General features: G+C 40.2%; 1 protein-coding gene across 1 annotated transcript in view; it reads right to left on the bottom strand.

Moving 5' to 3' along the window:
* The window catches only part of LOC136534499 (uncharacterized), a 34,565-nt gene extending 13,822 nt beyond the window's left edge, over positions 1-20,743 (bottom strand). The window contains exons 1-5 of the mRNA XM_066526925.1: positions 19,854-20,743; positions 19,683-19,773; positions 19,217-19,520; positions 18,920-19,057; positions 18,309-18,805 (exon numbers count right to left, since the gene is read on the bottom strand). Coding sequence (XP_066383022.1) covers positions 18,309-18,805; positions 18,920-19,057; positions 19,217-19,520; positions 19,683-19,773; positions 19,854-20,743 — 1,920 coding nt within the window. The remainder of the gene's footprint in view (positions 1-18,308; positions 18,806-18,919; positions 19,058-19,216; positions 19,521-19,682; positions 19,774-19,853) is intronic.
* Positions 20,744-21,197: the final 454 nt, after the last annotated feature.

Raw genomic sequence — 21,197 nt, 5'->3', positions numbered from 1 at the left:
CCATGTTGCCACTAGCATCACTATCCAAGCTTCCACTTGTCCCCATTGGTGTACTAATAGCTTTACTATCATCCATTCCAAACTTTTTGAGCATGTCCTTGATATACTTGCCTTAACTTACAAATGTGCCATTCTTCATTTGCTTAATTTGAAGACCAAGGAAGTAGCTAAGTTCTCCAATCATGGACATCTCAAACTCACTTGCCATCATCTTGCCAAACTCCTCACAAAAATCTTGATTTGTTGACCCAAAAATGATATCATCAACATAGATTTGCATTACAAACAAGTCATTTCCAAGTTTCTTGGTGAAGAGAGTGGTGTCAACCTTTCCCATCTTGAATCCCTTAGAGAGTTGGAAATCCCTCAGTCTCTCATACCATGCTCTAGATGCTTGTTTTAATTCATACAAAGCCTTTCTCAACTTGTAAACATGGTTGGGTTTCTTTTCATCTTCAAAATCAGGAGGTTGCTCAACATACACAAGCTCATTGATGTACTCATTGAGAAATGCACTCTTCACATCCATTTGGTACAACTTGATGTTGTGGGCACAAGCATAGGCTAACAAGATCTTAATTGCTTCCAATCTTGCAACTGGGGCATATGTTTCTCCAAAGTCAAGACCTTCAACTTGAGTGTAACCTTGAGCCACTAATCTTGCTTTGTTCCTTATTACTATCCCATCTTGATCTTGCTTGTTCCAAAAGACCCACTTAGTTCCAATCACATTATGATCCTTAGGCCTCTCAACTAACTCCCATACTTGGTTTCCTATAAAGTTGTTTAGCTCTTCATGCATAGCATTGACCCAATCAACATCCTTCAAAGCTTCATCTATCTTCTTAGGTTCAATGGATGACACAAACAAAAAATGCTCACAAAATGAAGCCAATCTTGATCTAGTTTGCACACCTCTTGAAATATCACCAATGATAGTGTCCAAGGGATGATCTCTTGCAATATTGGTTGGTTGAAGCACTTGCACTTGATTGCTTGCATTTGATAGATCACTTGGTTGAGATGATGGACTAGCCACTTGTTGATCTTGCACTTTGTCATCACTAGTACTCGCTTGAACTTGATCATGAGAACCACTAGCTTGCACATTTGTGTTAGAGAGCACTTGATTCTTGTCATCTTCAACATCAATCACCTCTCTAGGCCTTATATCACCAATGTCCATGTTCTTCATTGCATTGACCAATTGAATGCCTCTTACATCATATAGATTCTCATCTTCCTCTTGGGAACCATTTGTTTCATCAAACTCCATATTATGAACCTCCTCAAGAGTACCACTAGCCAAATTCCAAACTCTATAAGCCTTGCTAGTAGTGGAGTAACCAAGCAAGAAACCTTCATCATATTTCTTTTCAAACTTGCTCAATCTAGTGCCTTTCTTCAATATGTAGCATTTACAACCAAAAACCTGAAAGTATGCTATGTTGGGCTTTCTTCCATTCAAAAGCTCATAAGGTGTCTTCTCCATCATAGGTTGACAATAGAGCCGGTTGCTATAATAACAAGCCGTGTTGATTGCTTTGGCCCAAAATGAATGGCTCACATTGTACTCACTCAACATTGATCTTGCCATGTTAATCAAAGTTCTATTCTTCCTTTCAACTAAGCCATTTGATTGAGGAGTGTACTTGGCCAAGAATTGATGTCTAATTCTAAATTCATCATACAACTCATCAATTCTAGTGTTCTTGAATTCACTACCATTGTCACTTCTAACTTTCTTGATGGTTGTTTCAAACTCATTGTGAATGCCCTTGACAAATGATTTGAATATTGCAAATACATCACTCTTGTCAACAAGAAAGAATACCCATGTGTATCTAGTGAAATCATCCACAATCACAAATCCATATTTGTTTCCACCAATGCTTGTGTATGTGGTTGGTCCAAACAAGTCCATGTGCATCAACTCAAAAGCCTTAGATGTGCTCATCATGCTCTTCTTAGGATGTGTGTTACCAACTTGCTTTCTGGCTTGACATGCACTACATAGCTTATCCTTTTCAAATGTGACATCTTTCAAGCCTCTAACTAAGTCATGCTTAATCAACTTGTTCAATTGTTTCATTCCAACATGACCAAGCCTTCTATGCCATAACCAACCCATGCTAGACTTATTGATCAAACATGTTGTCAATTGAGCTTCTCTAGCATTGAAATCAACTAAGTATAGATTTTCATATCTAAATCCTTTGAATATCAAGTTAGAGCCATCTACACTTATAATGTCTACATCATCCACACCAAATATGCACTTGAAACTAAGATCACACAATTGAGCTACCGATAAAAGGTTGAAGTTCAAGCTCTCTACTAGTAGCACATTAGAAATGCTCAAGTCATTGGATATTGCAATCTTACCAAGCCCTTTGACCTTGTCCTTGCCATTGTCACCAAATGTGATACTATCAATCCCATTGCTCTTGTTTTCATTGATTGAATTGAACATTCTTGGATCACCGGTCATATGTTGTGTGCAGCCACTATCAAGCACCCAATGCCTTCCTCCGGCTTTATAATTGACCTACAAAAGAAGATCAATTCTTTTTAGGTACCCAAACTTGCTTGGGTCCTTGAAGGTTAGTTACCAAAGTCTTTGGTACCCAAATGGCCTTCTTCTTTGGGCCCACAATTGGTGTACCAATGAACTTAGCCTTCACACCATTGACACCCTTAACAAGCATGTAACAAGAATCAAATTTAATTGAGGATACAATAGGTAGCTTGTTCTTGTTAATCTTGCAATATTGCTCTACATGCCCAACTTGCTTGTATCTATTGCAAAACAGACCATTGCCCTTCACAAAGTTAACTTTGGGAGTGACAAAGGTCGCCTTGCCTTTCTTGGGGGTATAGCCTAATCCCTCTTTGTTGAGAGGAAACCTTTAGCTACCCAAGCACTTTAGCAAGCGGGCATCTCCACCATAGGCATTGCCTAAGGCACGGGTGAGCTCATTCACTTCCTTCTTGAGGGTTTCATTTTCCACTATTAATGAGGCATCACAAGTGAGACCATCACTCAAAGGTGAAGTAGAAGTAGTAGTGCTATAAGAAGTGTTAGTGGGAGCAACTATAATGGGCTTATAAAAAGATTCATCAATAAGATCACATGTTAGTCCCACATTACATGATACAATCACTTGCTCCTTCTTGGCTTCCTCTTTGACTTGCTTGATGAGAGAGGAGTGAGCTTTCTCAAGCTTAGAGTGAGCTTTGCCAAGCTTCTCATGGGCTTCCATTAGCCTCTTATGAGTGGCATTGAGCTCATCAAGGGATTGCTCAAGAAATTTGACTTTCTTGTTCAATTCCTTGCACTCCTTTCTCTTCATCTCAAAGTAACCATGCACTTGCTCACACATGTCCATGAGCTCATCCTTGGAGTACTCCTCATCATCATCATCACTCCTACAAGCATTACTTTCACATTCATCATCATCACTCACATCATATTTTACCTTGGTAGGTTTTGCCATGAGGCATGTCGAAGGAGTGTCGAAGATGGAGGGCTTGTTGTTGATGGCGATGCTTGCTAGTGCTTTCTTGATAGATTTCTTGCCATCATCACTAGAGTCATCACTATCTGAAGAGCCATCACTATCCCAAGTGACCACATAGCCTCCACCCTTCTTCTTTTGGAGGGTCATTCTCTTCTCCTTCTTCTCCTTCTTTTCTTTCTTATCCTTCTTGTGCTTCTTCTTCTCATCCTCATCATTGTCACTGTTGTAGGGACAATTTGCTACAACGTGATTGGGACTCTTACAATTGTAGCATCTTCTCACATATTCTTTGATTTTGGTGTGATCTCTTCTCTTTCTTGCACCATAGCCCTTCTTCTTCATGAATTTGCCCATCTTGCGCACAAATAGAGCCATGGTTTCATCATCAATGTCACTAAGATCATCATCATCACTTGATTCTTTCTTGGACTTGCCCTTGTTCTTGGATGATAATGAGCTAGCCTTAAAGGCTACACTCTTCTTCTTCTTGTCCTCTTCTTCCTTCTTGTCCTCCTTGTCATCCCCCTCCCTTTCCACATGGTATGTCTCTTGTGTCATGACATCACCTAGTACTTGGTTGGGGGTAATATCCTTCAATCCTCCTCTTATGATGAGCAATCTCAATATCTCAAATCTTGGAGGTAAGCACATCAAGAATTGATGAGAGACATCATCATCCTTGATATTCTCTCCCAATGCCTTCAAGTCGTTGACAATGACTTGCAATCGATGGAACATCTCCGGAATGCTCTCATCATCCTTCATCTTGAAAGTTGTCAACTTGTCCTTGAGAATGTATAACTTGGCACTCTTCACCACCGGTGTGCCCTCATATGTTTCTTCCAATCTTTTTCACACCTCATTTGCTCTTTCACAATCCTTGATTTGCTCAAACACCTTGGAATCAATGGCATTGTATATTGTGTTGAGAGCCATTGTATTGCATTGCTTGTTGATCTTATCTTGTTGGTGGGATCATCGGGATCAATGATAGCATAATCATTCTTGGTCACTTCCCATACTTGATCATTGATTGAACCAAGATACATCCTCATCTCTCTCTTCCAATAATCATAGCATGTGCCATCAAAGAACGGTGGTTTACCTCCCATGTGGTTGAACACAACTTGAGCCATAATTTGACACCAAGGTTGTTAAGCCTTCAATCAAACGGTGACCACGGCTCTGATACCACTTGAAAGGTCCAAATATGGCTAGAGGGGGGGGTGAATAGCCTATTTAAAAATCTACAAATCAACTAAAGCAATTTGATTAGTATGACAAATAGTGAAATACAAACTTGCTCTAGCTCTACAAGGGTTGCAAGCCACCTGTCCAACAATTCTAGTTGCAATGATTACTAGGCACACAACTTGCAATGTTACTACTCACTAAGAGCTCTCAATCTTGCTACTCTAAAGAGCTCCACTAGATGAACTTAAAATAACAAAGCAAGCTTTCAATTCTAATTACACTAAAGAGCTTGCCACAACTAGTTTGCAAGAATATAAATGAGTGAGTAGGGTGATTATATCGCTGTGTAGAGGAGTGAACCAATCACTAGATAAATACTAAATCAATCACCGGGAGAATACCAAAAGGCAAGAGACAACCAATTTTTCTCCCGAGGTTCACGTGCTTGCTGGCACGCTAGTCCCCGTTGTGTCGACCAACACTTGGTGGTTCGACGGCTAAGATGTGTTGCATGAACCTCGTCCACACAATTGAACACCATAAGAATCTACCCATAAGTGAGGTAACTCAATGACACAAGCAATCCACTAGAGTTACCTTTCGGCTCTCCGCCGGGGAAGGCACAAGACCCCTCATAATCACCACGATCGGAGCTGGAGAGAATTACCAACCTCCGCTCAACGATCCTCGTAGCTCCAAGCCATCTAGGTGGCGGCAACCACCAAGAGTAACAAGTGAATCTCGTAGCAAAACACGAATGCCAAGTGTCACTAGATGCAATCACTCAAGCAATGCACTTGGATTCTCTCCTAATCTCACAATGATGATGAAACAATGATGGAGATGAGTGGGAGGGCTTTGGCTAAGCTCACAAGGTTGCTATGTCAATGCAAATGGCCAAGAGAGTGAGCTTGAGCTGGCCATGGGGCTTAAATAGAAGCCCCCATGAAATAGAGTCGTTGTACCCCTTCACTGGGCACTAATCGGGGTGACCGGACACTCCGATCATATTGACCGGACGCTGGACCTAGCGTCCAATCGCCCGTCGTCGGCCACGTGTCAATCTTTATTTAACTATGACCTCTAGATCTCATCGGTCGATAGTTGACCGGACGCTCCGGCACAAGTGACCGGACGCTAAACCCCCAGCGTCCGGTCGTTTACAGTAAGGTTCCAAAACCGGTTTTCTTCAATCGGACACGTCCGGTGGCACTTGACCGGACACAACCAGCGTCCGGTTAGTTACCCTAATTTCTGTGTAGCTACGTCAGCTCTGACTGGACACTTCCTTCCAGTGTCTGGTCAGTCAGTGGCCCAGCGTCCGGTCGTATGACCGACGCCAGGTTATCACTGCCACGCCTGATCAGACGCGCCAGTCCCCCCCGAGACTAGCATCCGGTCAGTTGTGAAACAGCGAGACTGACCTTCTATCATCTCTATCTCCTTCACCCTTGCTCAAATGTGCCAACCACCAAGTGTATCACCTTGTGCACATGTGTTAGCATATTTTCACAAACATTTTCAAGGGTGTTAGCACTCCACTAGATCCTAAATGCATGTGCAATGAATTAGAGCATCTAGTGGCACTTTGATAACCACATTTCGATACGAGTTTCACTCCTCTTAATAGTACGGCTATCTATCCTAAATGTGATCACACTCACTAAGTGTCTTGATCACTAAAACAAAATGGCTCCTACATTTTATACCTTTGCCTTGAGCCTTTTGTTTTTCTCTTTCTTCTTTTCCAAGTTCAAGCCTTTGATCATAACCATGCCATCACCATTGTCACGATCTTCGTCATTGCTTCATCACTTAGAGTAGTGCTACCTATCTCATGATCACTTTGATAAACTAGGTTAGAACTTAGGGTTTCATCAATTAACCAAAACCAAACTAGAGCTTTCACGTGGCAAGGGCATAAGGACAATGATGACGTCAGCGGGCAGGGGAGAAAGGAGATCGAAAAGCCGGCGCGACGTGTGCGGGTCGGGGATGTACAGAGGCAGCCGGCGTCAGCGGCATGGATGAGGGGCGGCGCGGGCGTCGGTCCACTGGGTGGAAGGATGGTGCGGGGAAGGGCACCGCCGCGCGTGTTGGCTTGCGGCCGCTGCACTGTGCGTGGCTGATAGGTGGCCCTGAATCGGCGCCAATCTGGAGCACGTGCGCGAGTGGATGGGCGCTAGCGAGAGTGCGAAGAAAGGTGGGAGGGAGGTAAAGTGGACTTATGGCGCAAGGGGGCCAAGGTGGGCTAGGCTGCAAAATGGAGGGGAAGAGAGGACATGTGACACTATATTGGTGTTGTGGTGTAGTGGAGGGGAAGAGAGGACAAAGAGGGAGGGAAGAAGTATGGTTGGGCCAAGGTGAAGAAAAGAGGGAAAGTGAAAGGAAGAAAAAATTAGCCTAGGGATGGATCTCAGACTTCGAAAGGATTTTTATTTTTTCTCTTGAGGGTTTTAACTATCCAAAATGATTTGAAATTCAAATATTAGCACAATTGATTTGTTGGCAGTGGTGTAAAAATAAAAATGAACTCGAGAAAGATCCAGCATGATGCCAGTTTTTGCAAAAAAAATTGTTCTCCAATTTTTAGTCTTCGAATTTTACTTCAAAATTTTCAGGATGTTACAGTTTGATATTATATTTTGTATTCTTTTATGCATGAGTTGACGGCTAAAGTTGGTACTCAACAACTGTCAACAAGGGTTTAGAAAAAACTACTTTTGGACAGGGGATGTCCTACTTAATTGTATTCATGCCTGTATGCAGACCTTGTATTACTAAAACACCATAGAAAAACAGCTGTGATCTATATTTTAGGACGGAGGGTATATATATATTTTACTTTATCCATCCCAAAATATTTATATTTATAGAATTTAAAATCTGTCCCAAAATAGTTGTTACTATAGTGTATTAATTATCTCATCAATCACTTATCATTCAAATTTCTCCCTATTCTACCCTCACCTACCCTCCCACCCTCACCTACATGGACTACACCATTTAGGGCCTCTTTGGCACGGCTTATGCTGGCTTCGGCTTCATCTATTTTGCGTAAATCGAGGCACTGTAGCGTGAAGCCGTTTTATAAGTCGGGTTAAAATGAACTAGAAGCCAGAAAAAGCCAATTTTTCTGGCTTCACCGGCTTTGGCTTCACCGATAAAGTCGTTTTGGATGAGTCGTGCCAAAGGGGCCCTTAACGAGGGACATCATTTTTATTCTCATTTTTTTGTTGACTTTGTTGGCCCTGAATAGTATTGAACGTCAAGCCGCTGAGTAATCGATAGCTGTTTGCAAGTTGACACCGCACAAAACCCAATCCATATTTCCCTATTTTGCCCACAAAAGATACACTAACTTAAATATCTCTATGGACCACGTGCTCCAGTAATTTCTAGAAAGTACAACAATTGTTCAATTTTGATCTAGGGTCAAATAAAAAATATTCCCAGCGTAATAAACTGGGTTTTTAGCTTGAAGTCTTGTTCCACCAAAGTTATCTTGTGTTGTTCCTACTTTCCCAACTCATCTTCCTCGTTTTTCACGTGCACGCTTCCCAAACTACTAAATGGTGCATTTTTCACAAAAGTTTTATATACAGCGTGTTCGCTGGTTAGTTTTTGAGCTGATAAGTCCGACTGGTGCTGGTTTGTCGTGAGAGAAAAATACTATATCATGGTTGATAAGGCCTGACTGAAACCCACAAATAAACATGCTGATAGAAGAGTTGTTTTTAAAACCATATTAATCTATTTTTTAAATAGATCAATATGGTTAATTAATCATGCGCTACTGAGTCATTCAGTTTGCGTGCGTGAGAGATTAGCTCCCAACACCATCTAAAGAAACACAGCCTTGGTTGATTCAAAAAAATAAAAGAAACACAGCCTTGGCTCTATTAGATCTCTTTAATACTAGTATTATTTTAACTTTTTTTATTTATTTTAGCCATTGAACTAACAGTATCTCTAAGAGTTCCCAAGAATTTCTTCCTAAAACAAAAAGTATTAGGAGAAATAAATAGGACCATCTCCAACAGTTTCAATGCCAAAATATAGAAAATAATTTTACATTAGGAATCTTATACTATTTCTAAATTATCCTAACAACTTTTATATATTATTTATGTTTTGTACATTTGCATCAGGAATCATTTCCTACTCTTCATTCTTTCTCACACCCTTCCACCTTAGATTGACAGACTGATACGCGCGTAGAAGACGTGCGGATATATCCACGAGTTCGGTGATTTTTTACGAGTGACAAAAGATTGGGAGCTATGATTAGGAACTATTAGAAATGGATTTTTTTTATTCTTACAAAAAATTCTAGATTTGGAGCTTTATTGTGAACTCTTGGATATGCTTACCCTATGGTGCTCCTTGTTTTTTTTTATATTAACGAAAGAGCATGGTAGTTTTTTATTCTTTGGCTTAACACTACTAAAAAAAGGTTTGTAGCAATGGCTGAGGATGGAGCCGTCCCTATAGTGGGCGTGCTCAGGATCTATGAGACCAGCCGCACCCACTGTTGCAATTTGTAGGGGCGGCTCAATCACCAGCCGCCCCTACAAATGCTCCACGTATAAAAGGCTGGAGCCCCATTCTTTCTCCTCGGGTCACTCACTCTTACTCGAGAAAAAAGGTTTGGGAGGCCTTGGGCACCTTCCAAAAATTATTCTACTAAGGGAAAGGTTTTGGTCTCAAATTCTTTGGTGAAGAGGTTGTAAAAGGTAAAGAAATACTATTCTAAACTTTTTTTAAAGTTTTAATAGTTGGTTAGTGAGTAACTAGACTTTTGCTTTTCTCTCTCTTCTATGGTGCTTGAGCTACTTATGACGCAAATTAGACCCAAGTTTTGAAGGTACTAGAGTAAATTAGGTATGGCAATAAGATCATACCCTTATTTGGTCGATGTTTCTTGATTTTAGTGAACAATTAGATACTTTTATGGATGCTTCATGTGCATCTAGAACTAGATCTAGGGTTAGTTTTTTTTATTAATTTCATTTTTGTAAATTTATGTTTGATGAAATTGGACTAGGGTTTGCATGAAAGATATTGGGTAAAATATTAATTATTGCTAATTGTTGTTGTTGACGGTCGTTAACATCAATCATAAACCATCAATATTATCCGCATATTTACTTAATTCCATCACCAAACATAGGTCTAGGGGTTTAAACTAATAAATTTCACAAGTTTTGGTGAATCTGTGTTTGCAGGAGCATTTATTCGAAAAGCGTCAAGGTGGACCCAAATGTGAGACTTAATCGCGCTTAACCGCGACGTAAACAACTACAGAAGGTTATAGAGGATACCAGAGGACACCACACCAAAGAAGACTGCGAGAGGCTTCTAGGCTGGCCAGCCTATGGGGCCACCTGTCAGCCTCTGCCTAGCTATGTCGATTCTCCATGGCCTTAAAGATTGCATCTACGCCATTTATTCAAGTCGGTTTGATCCGAGGGTCTAGAATTGACGCTAACCCCTATATATATAGCCCTGTACCCCCTCTTGGGAGACATCCTGAAACCCTAATTCATATCTCTCATTCAGATCAACACACACCAGGAGGATTAGGTCTAGAACTCTTCAATGTAGTAGATTAGTAGCTCGGGAGTGAGGGTCGAGCTGGGCTCATGCTCAAGTTCTGGATCTAGTCTTGGAGGCTCGGCAAAGTCTTGTATCTTCACTTCTACATCTTATAAGACTTATTATCAATTTATCATATTCCTATCTACATGGCTATGCTTACTTTGAATATATATCTTGCTTAGTTAAGGCTAACATTACTTGTGCGTGTGGGTTCATAGAGCGCTTAGCTTGCTAGTTTACCGGTTGGGCTAAGTAGCCGAGCCTTGTGTAAGCATGGTGCTTATACGATGCTCTGCCTGTGAGTACACCCTGTTCCCTGGTTGTGTGGTAGCAGCGGGAGGTGACAGCCCCGTCTATCCTTCATAGTCCATACCAAATGGAGCAGGTTCTTAAATTGTAGGACCATAGTCGCGTTAGTAGAGTTATCCTTTTATGGTGCTCTACTGTCTAAGAGGCGTCCCAAAGTGCACAAGAGTAGAGTTAGTCTTAGCTATAGTTGGATGTATATATACTTGGACCATGTAATAAGAATGTCATAGGAATCTACCTTATCCATTGTTCTCCTGAGTTAACTAGTTCGCATTGTCTTAGTGATCTATCCCCTGAGTGTCATTATACATAATTCCTATTATTACATTTACCCCTAGTCTAGCTATCCTGATATGTTGACTAGTAGATACTCCTTGGTTATTCAATAATCTTTGTTTCATTGTTTTCGTGTGGCAAAATATAAATAACGATACCTGGAATACTCCCGGTAAAATGTTACAACGGTATTATGTGTGCTTGCGAAACCCTTCATATTCTATTTGCATTAATAAATACCAACAAGCATTTTTGGCGCCGTTGCCGGGAAAACAATTGGTGTAAAGATTTAGATCATTAACATACCGCTAGCTTTAGTAGGATTACCCCTATTCTGTTGAATTGTAGAATAAGATAGGACAACAAACGCCATTTCAACCTTTTGACAAGCTTCCACAAGAAGAGAAGAAACACCAAAGAACCCCATGGTGCCTGAACATTCAAGATCCATCAACACTGGAACCCTGCCATCTCACATGTTTATATAGACATATATATTCTCTAACCATGTGTAGATTGGAGAAAAAGGTCGATGTCACAAGAATTCGAATCACATCTCAAGTGATGAAAATAGACGCTGCACTACTAACAAATTCCATCATGTGAGTTATAGTAAGTATGATCAAGAAAGGTGAGATAGTCATGCTCAAGGACTTTAAACTTGATGAGTAGTTATCTTTTAAATTATTGCATTCCATTGCATGTTTTCTTTGAATAACCCATGCATACACTTCTGCTTAGTTTAAGTTTTCTCATTTCAAATCCACAACATGTTTAGTTCCTTGCATACATCCATATTGCTTGCATCTTTATTAAAAAATAATACATTACTCACCATGATCATGCTCTTTTTCATCTCTATTTGAATAAATCTCTATAGTGCTTTCATGCTACCTTTGTCTGCTATAGTATGCTTTGGTTTGGAAGTACTCGACATACTTTCATTGGCTTTTAAATTAAGCGTGGTGCTTAGGTTGAAATGCCTTCCTTAATCAAAATTGGACATGGAGTCTAGTTTGGTTATTGAACTAAAAGTTGCTTGTATAGACACTGGATATTTTGTTGGACTAACCTCTGGAGAAAACTCTCAAATTCAATCTGGGTAAGTCAAGAGATGAATTCACATCAAAGATGAATCAAGGCATGTGATGAACTCTAATAACTTTGTGCAAAGAAGACCCAACTCATTCTTCATGGAAGGAAGAACTATGAGTATCAAGGTTTATTCACTGATCTCTTGTTGCAAGTTATCTTTGCCTTGAACCATGTTAGAATGCAACGAACACATGAAAATTGCTATAAGAACATGATAAACAGAATCTATGCTAAAGTAATCCTAAAACCATTCTTTCGTTAGCATAGAGGAAAAATTACAAAAGTTATGGACAACAACCCGTGTTTCAAATTCATTGTATTCCCTCGGGTATGTGTCCACTAACATTTTATAGGAAAAATCAATAAAAGCTATGTATGTTCATGGTTTGGTATAAACTTACAAACCCAAACCAAATCATCACTTCAGTAATGGTACAAAAGGGAAGAAGATGAGTGCCATAAAAAGCACTCACTCATAGAAAGTGGATGGACAAATCAATAGGACATGAGCAAAGTTAAAGACAACATAGCATTGAGCCTTTCCAAGACTCAAGCTAGGATGATGATGAGAAGCAAGATGCAACCCACCTTGTATTAGCCAGAATATGCCTGCTTTCATCACATTCAAAAAGACCAACTTGCACATCGATGGCAAGGACTAGGATGACAAATGCCACTACATCATGGCATGCATCCTCGTATCAACAAACATCAGTAATTAATGGAGGTCTATCGATGGTGTCTCATAAGGCCATAACCATGGTCAAAAGACAATATTCCTAAGTCATTGAGATGAAGCTGGCATGCATGTACCAATGAGGTTCCTTCTTTGACCATAAAGACGGCTGGCAAATCACTCACAAACAAAGAAGAACAACTCTCCTCCACGCTGCTAGACAATCAAGGAGGAACTTGAGTTCGCATCTCCAATGAACACCAACTCGTCAACCAAGAATCAACATAAATCAAAGAAGGGTTGATGGGGGGAAGATCATGCAACTGTCCGAATGCTGTAAAGAAAAGCTTAATACAAGAAAAGGTCCTGCTCAATGAACTATGAGCTCTCGCCCATAGGTAAATTGGATAAACCTCCTTCAGGTATGTTTGTCACTAATCATTTCAATAAAAAGAAGTAAAACATAAGGTATATCTGACCAAGCATTATGCAATATAGAATCACATTCATAGGAGAATTCTATCATCCAAACTTGATTCTGCATTTCACAAAATTCAAGTATGAGGGATGAAGTTCTTCAAAACATCTCATGCCATGTTGCTAGGTTGTCTTAGTCATACCTACCTTTATGATGTGCTCAACTTGTTAAATCTCTAACAAGTAAAAATTTAAATAATCATGCTTCTTTGGTTCACCATACATATTCTTGTTTCTACTCGAATAAATCTCATGAGCCTTTCAAGCTTCCTTGTTCTGTTATAACTATGCTTTAGAATACTATTCGAACATAATCATTGGATCAAAATATACTTGTATAGAATTCGGTTGTACAGATAGGGAATGTTAGGAAATCATTTGTAGAAACAAACCAAGGTTTGAGGAAATTTTCAAAACAATTTGACACATCTTTGCCTTAACCTTGTTGGAAATTTGAAGTAGTGGTGAACAATAAAGGCACATTATTTAAAACATGGGATAAAGATTCTATGCTAATTAAAATGTTAAAACCAACTCTATTATAGTATAGAGGATGACCTTTAGCTCTATGACAACACTATCCTTACTTTGAATCATTTGTATATTTCTTTGGGTATGTGTTGTCTACTAATCCTTTGTAGAGAAGAAGCAATAAAAGGAGCAGAAGGTCCAAACAAAGTGCCGAGATCCACAAAATAAAGAAGAAAAAGATGGCATAATAAAAGGATGAGAAATGAATACAATATAGGAGACATGATGTTCATGAATAGCTCAAGCAAGAAAAGCTTCAAGCACGAAGAAAAGACCACCACAGTCATCTACCTTCGTCACATGGTGTCATCACGCTCCAATGATGAAGGTAACATCCTAAGATAAGTGGTCATTATTTGAAGCTTCCCTTTGATCTTGGTATGCACATAAATAAAGAAACAAAAATGTTTGAGTTATAATTTTGCTTGATTCAACCTGATTAACTCAACATGCCTTGTTCTTTAAGCTTATTCATAGCACCACTTTCGTGGTTTCATAGTCTTAACCAAATGAGCAAAAATGTTGCATATCTTATCTTTGATACATTATTTAAAGATGGACAATCCTTCCATAGGTTAAGTAACTTCACTCTTTTTGACAAATGTATTCAAATGTCATATCCATCCCCATCCTTCTAATCTTATCACCCATATTGTAAGAATGAATGCACATAACGTCAACCATAACATGATTCGATGTGCCTAAGGCTAAAGAGAAAAATAAATAAAGATTTGGTTATGTTGGTATTTTCCACCAATAGAGCCCATGCACTTGATCTCTACCTTGTCTTTATGAACAAAACACACTTTGAGCAAAGTGTGGGGTAATCGATCCCCCAAATTGCACAAGTGAAAGTTCTGAACCGGTAATAATGATGCACATAAGATGTCGCTAGTTTCTACTACTAATGGTTGACTTTGAAACGTTGAACAAGGAGGAGGAACAAGTCAAGAAAGAATGAACCTGTCAAACCTAAATCAAACTCAAAACCTAGATGGGTTTGGCAAAATAAGGTGGCACCACCAGTGGAAGCGCCAGAAGGCGCCACCTCAAAAATCCTCATCTTCAAGAGCGAACTGAGGTACTTGATCAATGAACTTCCACAACTACCAAGGGCAAGATTATGAAGCAAACTCAAGTGGGCATCAGAGAGGACATATGCCTTTCTCTGGCCGAGGCAATTATGACTCTTAGGAGGCCTTCCACCTCTTCGACAACAGACTCGCAACCATTGAAGAGACAAATGTTGCCATACAAGGTACGTTATATAATCATACACAATGGCAGGTAAGCATGGGACACAAGATGGCCAGCCTCCAGCAACAATAGCAACAGCAAAATTAAATTTAGGAGGCTTTGTCCCCGCATCTCCACATCCGGCCACCTCGTTGAGCAACCACGACAACAACTAGCTTCAGGGAGAAGGCATCCCCATGTATTTAGATAAGCATTTCTTTTCCTTTTATTATTCTTAGTTTACTTTTTATATATATTAAAAAAAGATGAAAAACTAAAAATAAAATAAAAAGTTATTTTTATAAAAATATATAGTTATAATGTGTGGTCTAAAAATAAAAACAAAATAAAGAAAGTGTGTCTAGTTTGCTTTAATTTCTTTTAAGAGCTGAATAAAATAAAAAGGTCTATGAAGATAATCTCTTAAAATAGAAATGATGAATAGTTGCTCTGTTATAATTTCTAGTCATGGTGTTGAAAAGGGTTGTCCAACACAATGGACATTGCTACGATTTGTGCTTGAGCTACTCATCCTAAAGGCTAAGTACGGCTGGTCAGACTGTAGTTTCAATGATCTATTACATCTCCTATCATGGTTGCTGCCATAGCGAAACTCAGTTCCCGCCAACACATACCAAGCGAAGAAGTTATAAGTCCATTGACAATAAGGTTGAAAAAATCCATGCATGCCCCAACCACTATATCCTTTTTTTGTGGCGACACATTCAAGTCACTAGATAAATGCCCCAGGTGTGGGTCCAGTTGGTACAAGAACAACGACCTTTACGACGGGGATGAAGCCTCCACAGGGAACAAGAGGAAGAAGGGTGGGAAAAAGGTGGTACAAGATTCTCAACCCCCAGAGGACACTCTATTAGGCAACGATGCAAAGCAGAGAAGAATTCTTACCTTGGTAATGTGGTACCTACCAGTGGTCGACCGCTTGAAGCGTATGTTCTTAAACCCTAAGGAAGCCACACTCATGACATGGTGGGATGATGAGCACAAGGTGGTTGATGATGTGATTGCACACCCGGCCGATGGTATTCAGTGGCAACACTTCGATGACAAGTACAATGAATTCAGCATTGACCCAAGGAATGTACGGCTTGGCTTAAGCACCGATGGAATGAATCCCTTCAATGAAAGGACCAATGACCATAGCACATGGCCAGTGATCTTGACCATGTACAACATCCCAATGTGGCTATGTCAGAAGAGAAAGTACCTTCTACTCACTATTCTCATTTTGAGTCCGAAACAAGTAGACATTGATATAGATGTGTTCCTCAAGCCTTTGATGCAAGAAATGAAGAGGCTATGGAGGCATGGGGAGCCGATGTATGATGCATTCTGAAAGGAGGACTTCATATGTAGAGCCATGATCTTCGTTACTACCAATGATTACCCCACGTTGTTTGCTTTGTTTGGACATATCAAAGGGAAGACATGATACTTTGTCTACTTGGATGGTACTACATGGGTGTACCTGGATGTATCCAAGAAGATAGTTTACCTAAGGTACTGACGCTTCGTAAAGACAAATCACAAATACCGCAGCAAGATATACTTCAGATATTATGACAACAAGCCAGAGAATGAACCCCCTCTGGAGAGACGTAAAAATGGGCAACACGTGTTTGAAATGGTGAAAAACATACGTGTGTCCTCGGAAAGAAGAATTCGGATGGGATGAAGAAAGATAGAAGCACACTTCCTATCACTGACGTACCTTTCAAGAAACGGTCGATTTTTTTAGTATCTGCCTTATTGGTCGAACTTGGAGGTTCCCCATGCCATTGATGCTATGCACGTGCAGAAGAATATCTTTGAGAGTCTCATTGCTACCTTGACAAACACAGGCAAGACAAAGGATGGTCTGAAATCATGGAAAGACATGGTGTAGCTAAATGTGAAGGCAAAGCTTCACCCGGTACCTAAGGGTAATGGAAAATACACTATGCCTGCGGCTAGCTTCAACCTGATCCTAGAAGAGAGGAGGGCGATATGCAATTTCCTCAGGGGGATCAAAGTTCTAACTGGGTTTTCATCGAACATAAAGAGGCTTGTGTCGATGAAGGACCTATCAATAAAAAACTTAAGGGCTCACGATTGTCATGTGATGCTGATAGTGTTCCTACCCATTGCAATTAGGGCTATAAAGCTAGAGTTCTTGAAAATGGCCATCACCCGCATGTGCTACTTCTTTACGAAGATCTCACAGAAGACGATTGGCAAGAAAGAGTTGAGTGACCTACATGATTTCATGGTGGAGACCCAAAACCAACTAGAGATGTGTTTACCTCCCGCTTTTTTGATATAATGCCACATCTCATGATTCATCAGATAGTGGCCCTAGGCCCTTGCTCTATGTTTGAGAAGCAACAGCTGCTTTTTTAACCACATTTTCCTCTCCTCTATGTCTAGGAAGCAACATTTGTTTTTTTGGCCAACTCTCCTCTCCTCTCCTCTCTCTTTTGCCAATGATGAAATTATCCAACTCCAGAAATTATCTGAAATATGAGCTGATGATCATGAACTTATGAGGAACTTGGCATCATTACCAGCCACCCCTACTGTCTTTTTCTATATGCTCACTATTTTTATATATGCTCACTATGTTTATGATGCCTTTATGCTCTAAGTTCTTGATCAAATGATGATTGAAATATTTCTAAGGCCTCTACCTCTACTACTACTATTACTACTCGTTTTGTTAGTTAGTTTGAATCTGATTGATGGCTATTTTCTTCACTTTCACTAGGAAATGGGCCCTTGCTATGTTGTTTTCAACAGGAAGAAACCTGGTATTTACATGTCTTGGCATGAGTGTAGTGAACAAGTGCTTGGGTTCAAAACTGCTATACACAAGAAGTACAACAACTATGACTATGCACTTAGACATTTCAATGCCTATGTTGGAGCAGCAACTCCCTCGCCTAAACTGGTCCCTGCTGATTATGGTGAAAGCATCCCCTCAGGGTGGTAAGACTGGTTCTTGGAAGAATGTGGTGATTATCAGTCTGTTTGTGATGGTGTTTAGACTTTGGATGAGGCTTTTTATGAGCTGCCAATGTAACTAGTGGCGGATCCAGAAACGGACCAAGGGGGGGCTAAACAACATAGGCCAAAAAAATTTTGCTCGCTGGACACAGTACACTAATAAGCATAGAATTAGATAATTGATTCAAAGTGCTCAAAGTCAAAGATACATAGAATTATGATAATAAGCATAGAAAAGTACCAAATACAAGGAGTCTTCCATCTTTAAGAATTCACACCACTTGAACCGTCACGCTCAATGCTACATAATTTTTAAATGTCAAACACTTCTTCAATAACCAAGATAACAAATACAAAGAAAAGCTCTAAAACAATACGCACCTTGGGACCTTAGGTGGCAAGTTTATCTTACGGTTTCTTAAGCCTTGAAAGCGCTTTAAAATTTTATCATCTTCAATGGATGCAAACAAATCCCACTCAATATAGCATATCATGCTATTATTCATCCAATCATCATTCATTTTATTCCTCCTGTCAATCTTGATAATATTCATAGCAGAGAAGGCTCTTTCAACTGTTGCTGTTGCCACGGGCAATATCAATCCAAGCTCAATGAGGCGATACACCAAAGGAAAATATGTATGTCTATCAGTTTTAACCATCTTCTCAGCAAGGCCACCAAGATCAATACAAGAGCAAAATTCTTCATCATGTTTGACTTCATCCATGAAATTTTCAAGCTCAGTTCTTAGCTTTTCACATTCATAATCACTAAAGTCAGCATAATAAATCTTAGCAAGCTCAACTAATTTCTCTATCTCAAAGTTGGCAAACTCATTTGTCGGATCAAGACAAGCAACACATCTCAATAGTTGAGTTGATCTTTCTAGAAATCAATTGTTCAACTCACAAATTATTTGATCAAGGACAACATTGAAAATCCCATGATGAATATGATGGTAGTAGGTCACATATTTGGCTCCACGACATTTTGAACGACCTCTCATTGGTATCATATCTTCCATATTAGGAATGTCTATATTGTGTTTGGCAGCAAAGGCTTTTGTCTTCTCTAAAAGATCATCCCAACCATTTTCCCTCATGGCATTTATATTTCTCATCACAGAACCAATCAATCCTATTGCACAAACAATGTTTTGATTTTTCTTTTGCAAACATTGTGATAGGTCTTGAGTTATCCCCAATACTCTAATCATTAGATGCAATATGAACATAAATTGAAATGACTCCATTTTTTCTATCAATCTAGATGCTATAGTTTTTTCCCCATCAGTACCATCATCACTAATATTCTCTAACACCTCAAGCATAGGTTCCCACATGAGCATAAGACGTACTAATGTTTTGTGATGTGTACCCCATCGTGTATCACCAGGCCTAGCAAGACTAGTTTCTTGGTTTTTCCCTCTCCCAGGAGATATTTCACCACTATCTAATTGCTGAACAAGAGTCTCATGGTGTTTTTGGAGAAGTTGATCTTTTCTCTTGCAAGAAGCACTAACAGTATTGACAACTAAAGTGACATAATTGAAGAAATCATCAGTTGAAGCACAACATCTGGCTACAGCAACTACCACAAGCTGCAATTGATGAGCAAAACAGTGGATGTAAAAAGCAAAAGGGTTTTCATTCAATACCAGCCTTTGTAACCCATGAAACTACCCTCTCATGTTTGAAGCTCCATCATATCCCTGTCCTCTAATCTTGGCTATAGATAACCCGTATCTTGCAAGCATAGAAACCAATGCTTCCTTCAGTGAAGATGATGTGGTGTCAGAAACATGTTGTAGGCCAAGGAACCTCTCAATCACACTTTCTTTATCATTGACAAACCTATAAAACAAAAGGAAACATAGTGTTAAATGGAAGCCACAAAACAAAAGAAATGAAATACACGAATAGATGATATATACCTCACAACCACGGCCATTTGTTCCTTAATTGATGCATCACGAGCCTCATCAACAAGCACCGCAAACCAACAATCTCCAATTTCACTCTTAATTAATTCACTTGTCTCCTCTGCACAAGCCCTTACCAAATCTTTTTGAATTGTTGGACAATTCATTTGATTATTCCCTGGAGCATTCTTAGCTATCACAAGTGTAGCCTTAGGATCCTTCTTTCTATACCAATCAAGCATCTCCAAAAAGTTCCCTTTATTTTTAGATGTTTTAGACTCATCATGCCCACGAAATGCCAGAGCTTGCAAAAGAAGAAATCTAGCAATGCCTAACATTATAGTTAAACGAGCTTTATATGCCTCCTCTTCTGCTGTAGTTGTTACTGCCCACACATGTTCTACACTTTGCCTTTGATTTTTGAAATCATTTGCTCGTTTTCTTGCTGCACTATGGTAGCCATCAATTGATTGAGTATGCTTCAGCAAAGAAGCCTTTCCCTTTTTCCAATTTTTGAACCCTACTCTGGTGAATGTCTCATTATCAACAAAATTGCTTGCTGGTGGTGGCTTAAAGAGGTAGCAATAAAAGCAATAGGCTGCATCCTTGGCAGGACTGTACTCTAACCAATCAAATTGAGTAAACCATGATTTAACAAAACCTCTAGTTTGAGTTTTACCCGCTGTTCTTTCATACTCACAATTTGGTTGATATGGACTCATCTGTAAATATGTTCTCCTAGCATCATCCCTAATATCATGGTGGAATTCATCAATTGGCTTTCTAAGACCTGGATCAGCAACTATATCATTCATATCAAGCTCAATGCGGGGTCTTTTTTGCACAACTCGACTCTCTTGAGTAGAAGTAGAAGCATCTTTCTTAGCAAAATTTTTTTCCATTCTACAACTACAAAGTAAAACCAATCGGATCACTGACTGAAAAAAATAAAAGAGAAATTAAAGAGGGCAGAGCCGCACAGAGGGGATCAGTTCTCAACCTGTCAGCCTGTCCTAGGACCAGGCCACCTGGGGGCTGGCCGCCTGGCTGGTTGGCTGACCGGCCGCGTCGCCGCGGGCCGCCCGACGCCCGTCCTCGCTGGCTGCAGGCTACCGGCTGCACGCTGCTGGCTCCGGCCGCCCGGCGCGGCGGTGCCTATCCTCACTGTCGCTGGGCGCTAGGCCGCTGGCTGATGCGCAGAGCAGAGGGGGGCGAGGCCGTGAGGGGGCGAGGAGCGAGGGGAGGCGCGACGCGTGAGCAGGCGAGCCGCGAGCCTGTGAGGAGGCGTGGCAGGCGGCGGCGGGGTGCGATGCTGCGCCTGCGCGACGCGCGAGGAGAAGCTAGAAGCAGCGCTGC

The sequence above is a fragment of the Miscanthus floridulus genome, unplaced genomic scaffold (genome assembly GCF_019320115.1).
Source record: "Miscanthus floridulus cultivar M001 unplaced genomic scaffold, ASM1932011v1 os_2002_1_2, whole genome shotgun sequence".
NCBI lineage: Eukaryota > Viridiplantae > Streptophyta > Magnoliopsida > Poales > Poaceae > Miscanthus > Miscanthus floridulus.
The sequence above is the reverse complement of the archived record's forward strand: the minus strand, read 5'-3'. Positions and strand labels throughout refer to the sequence as shown.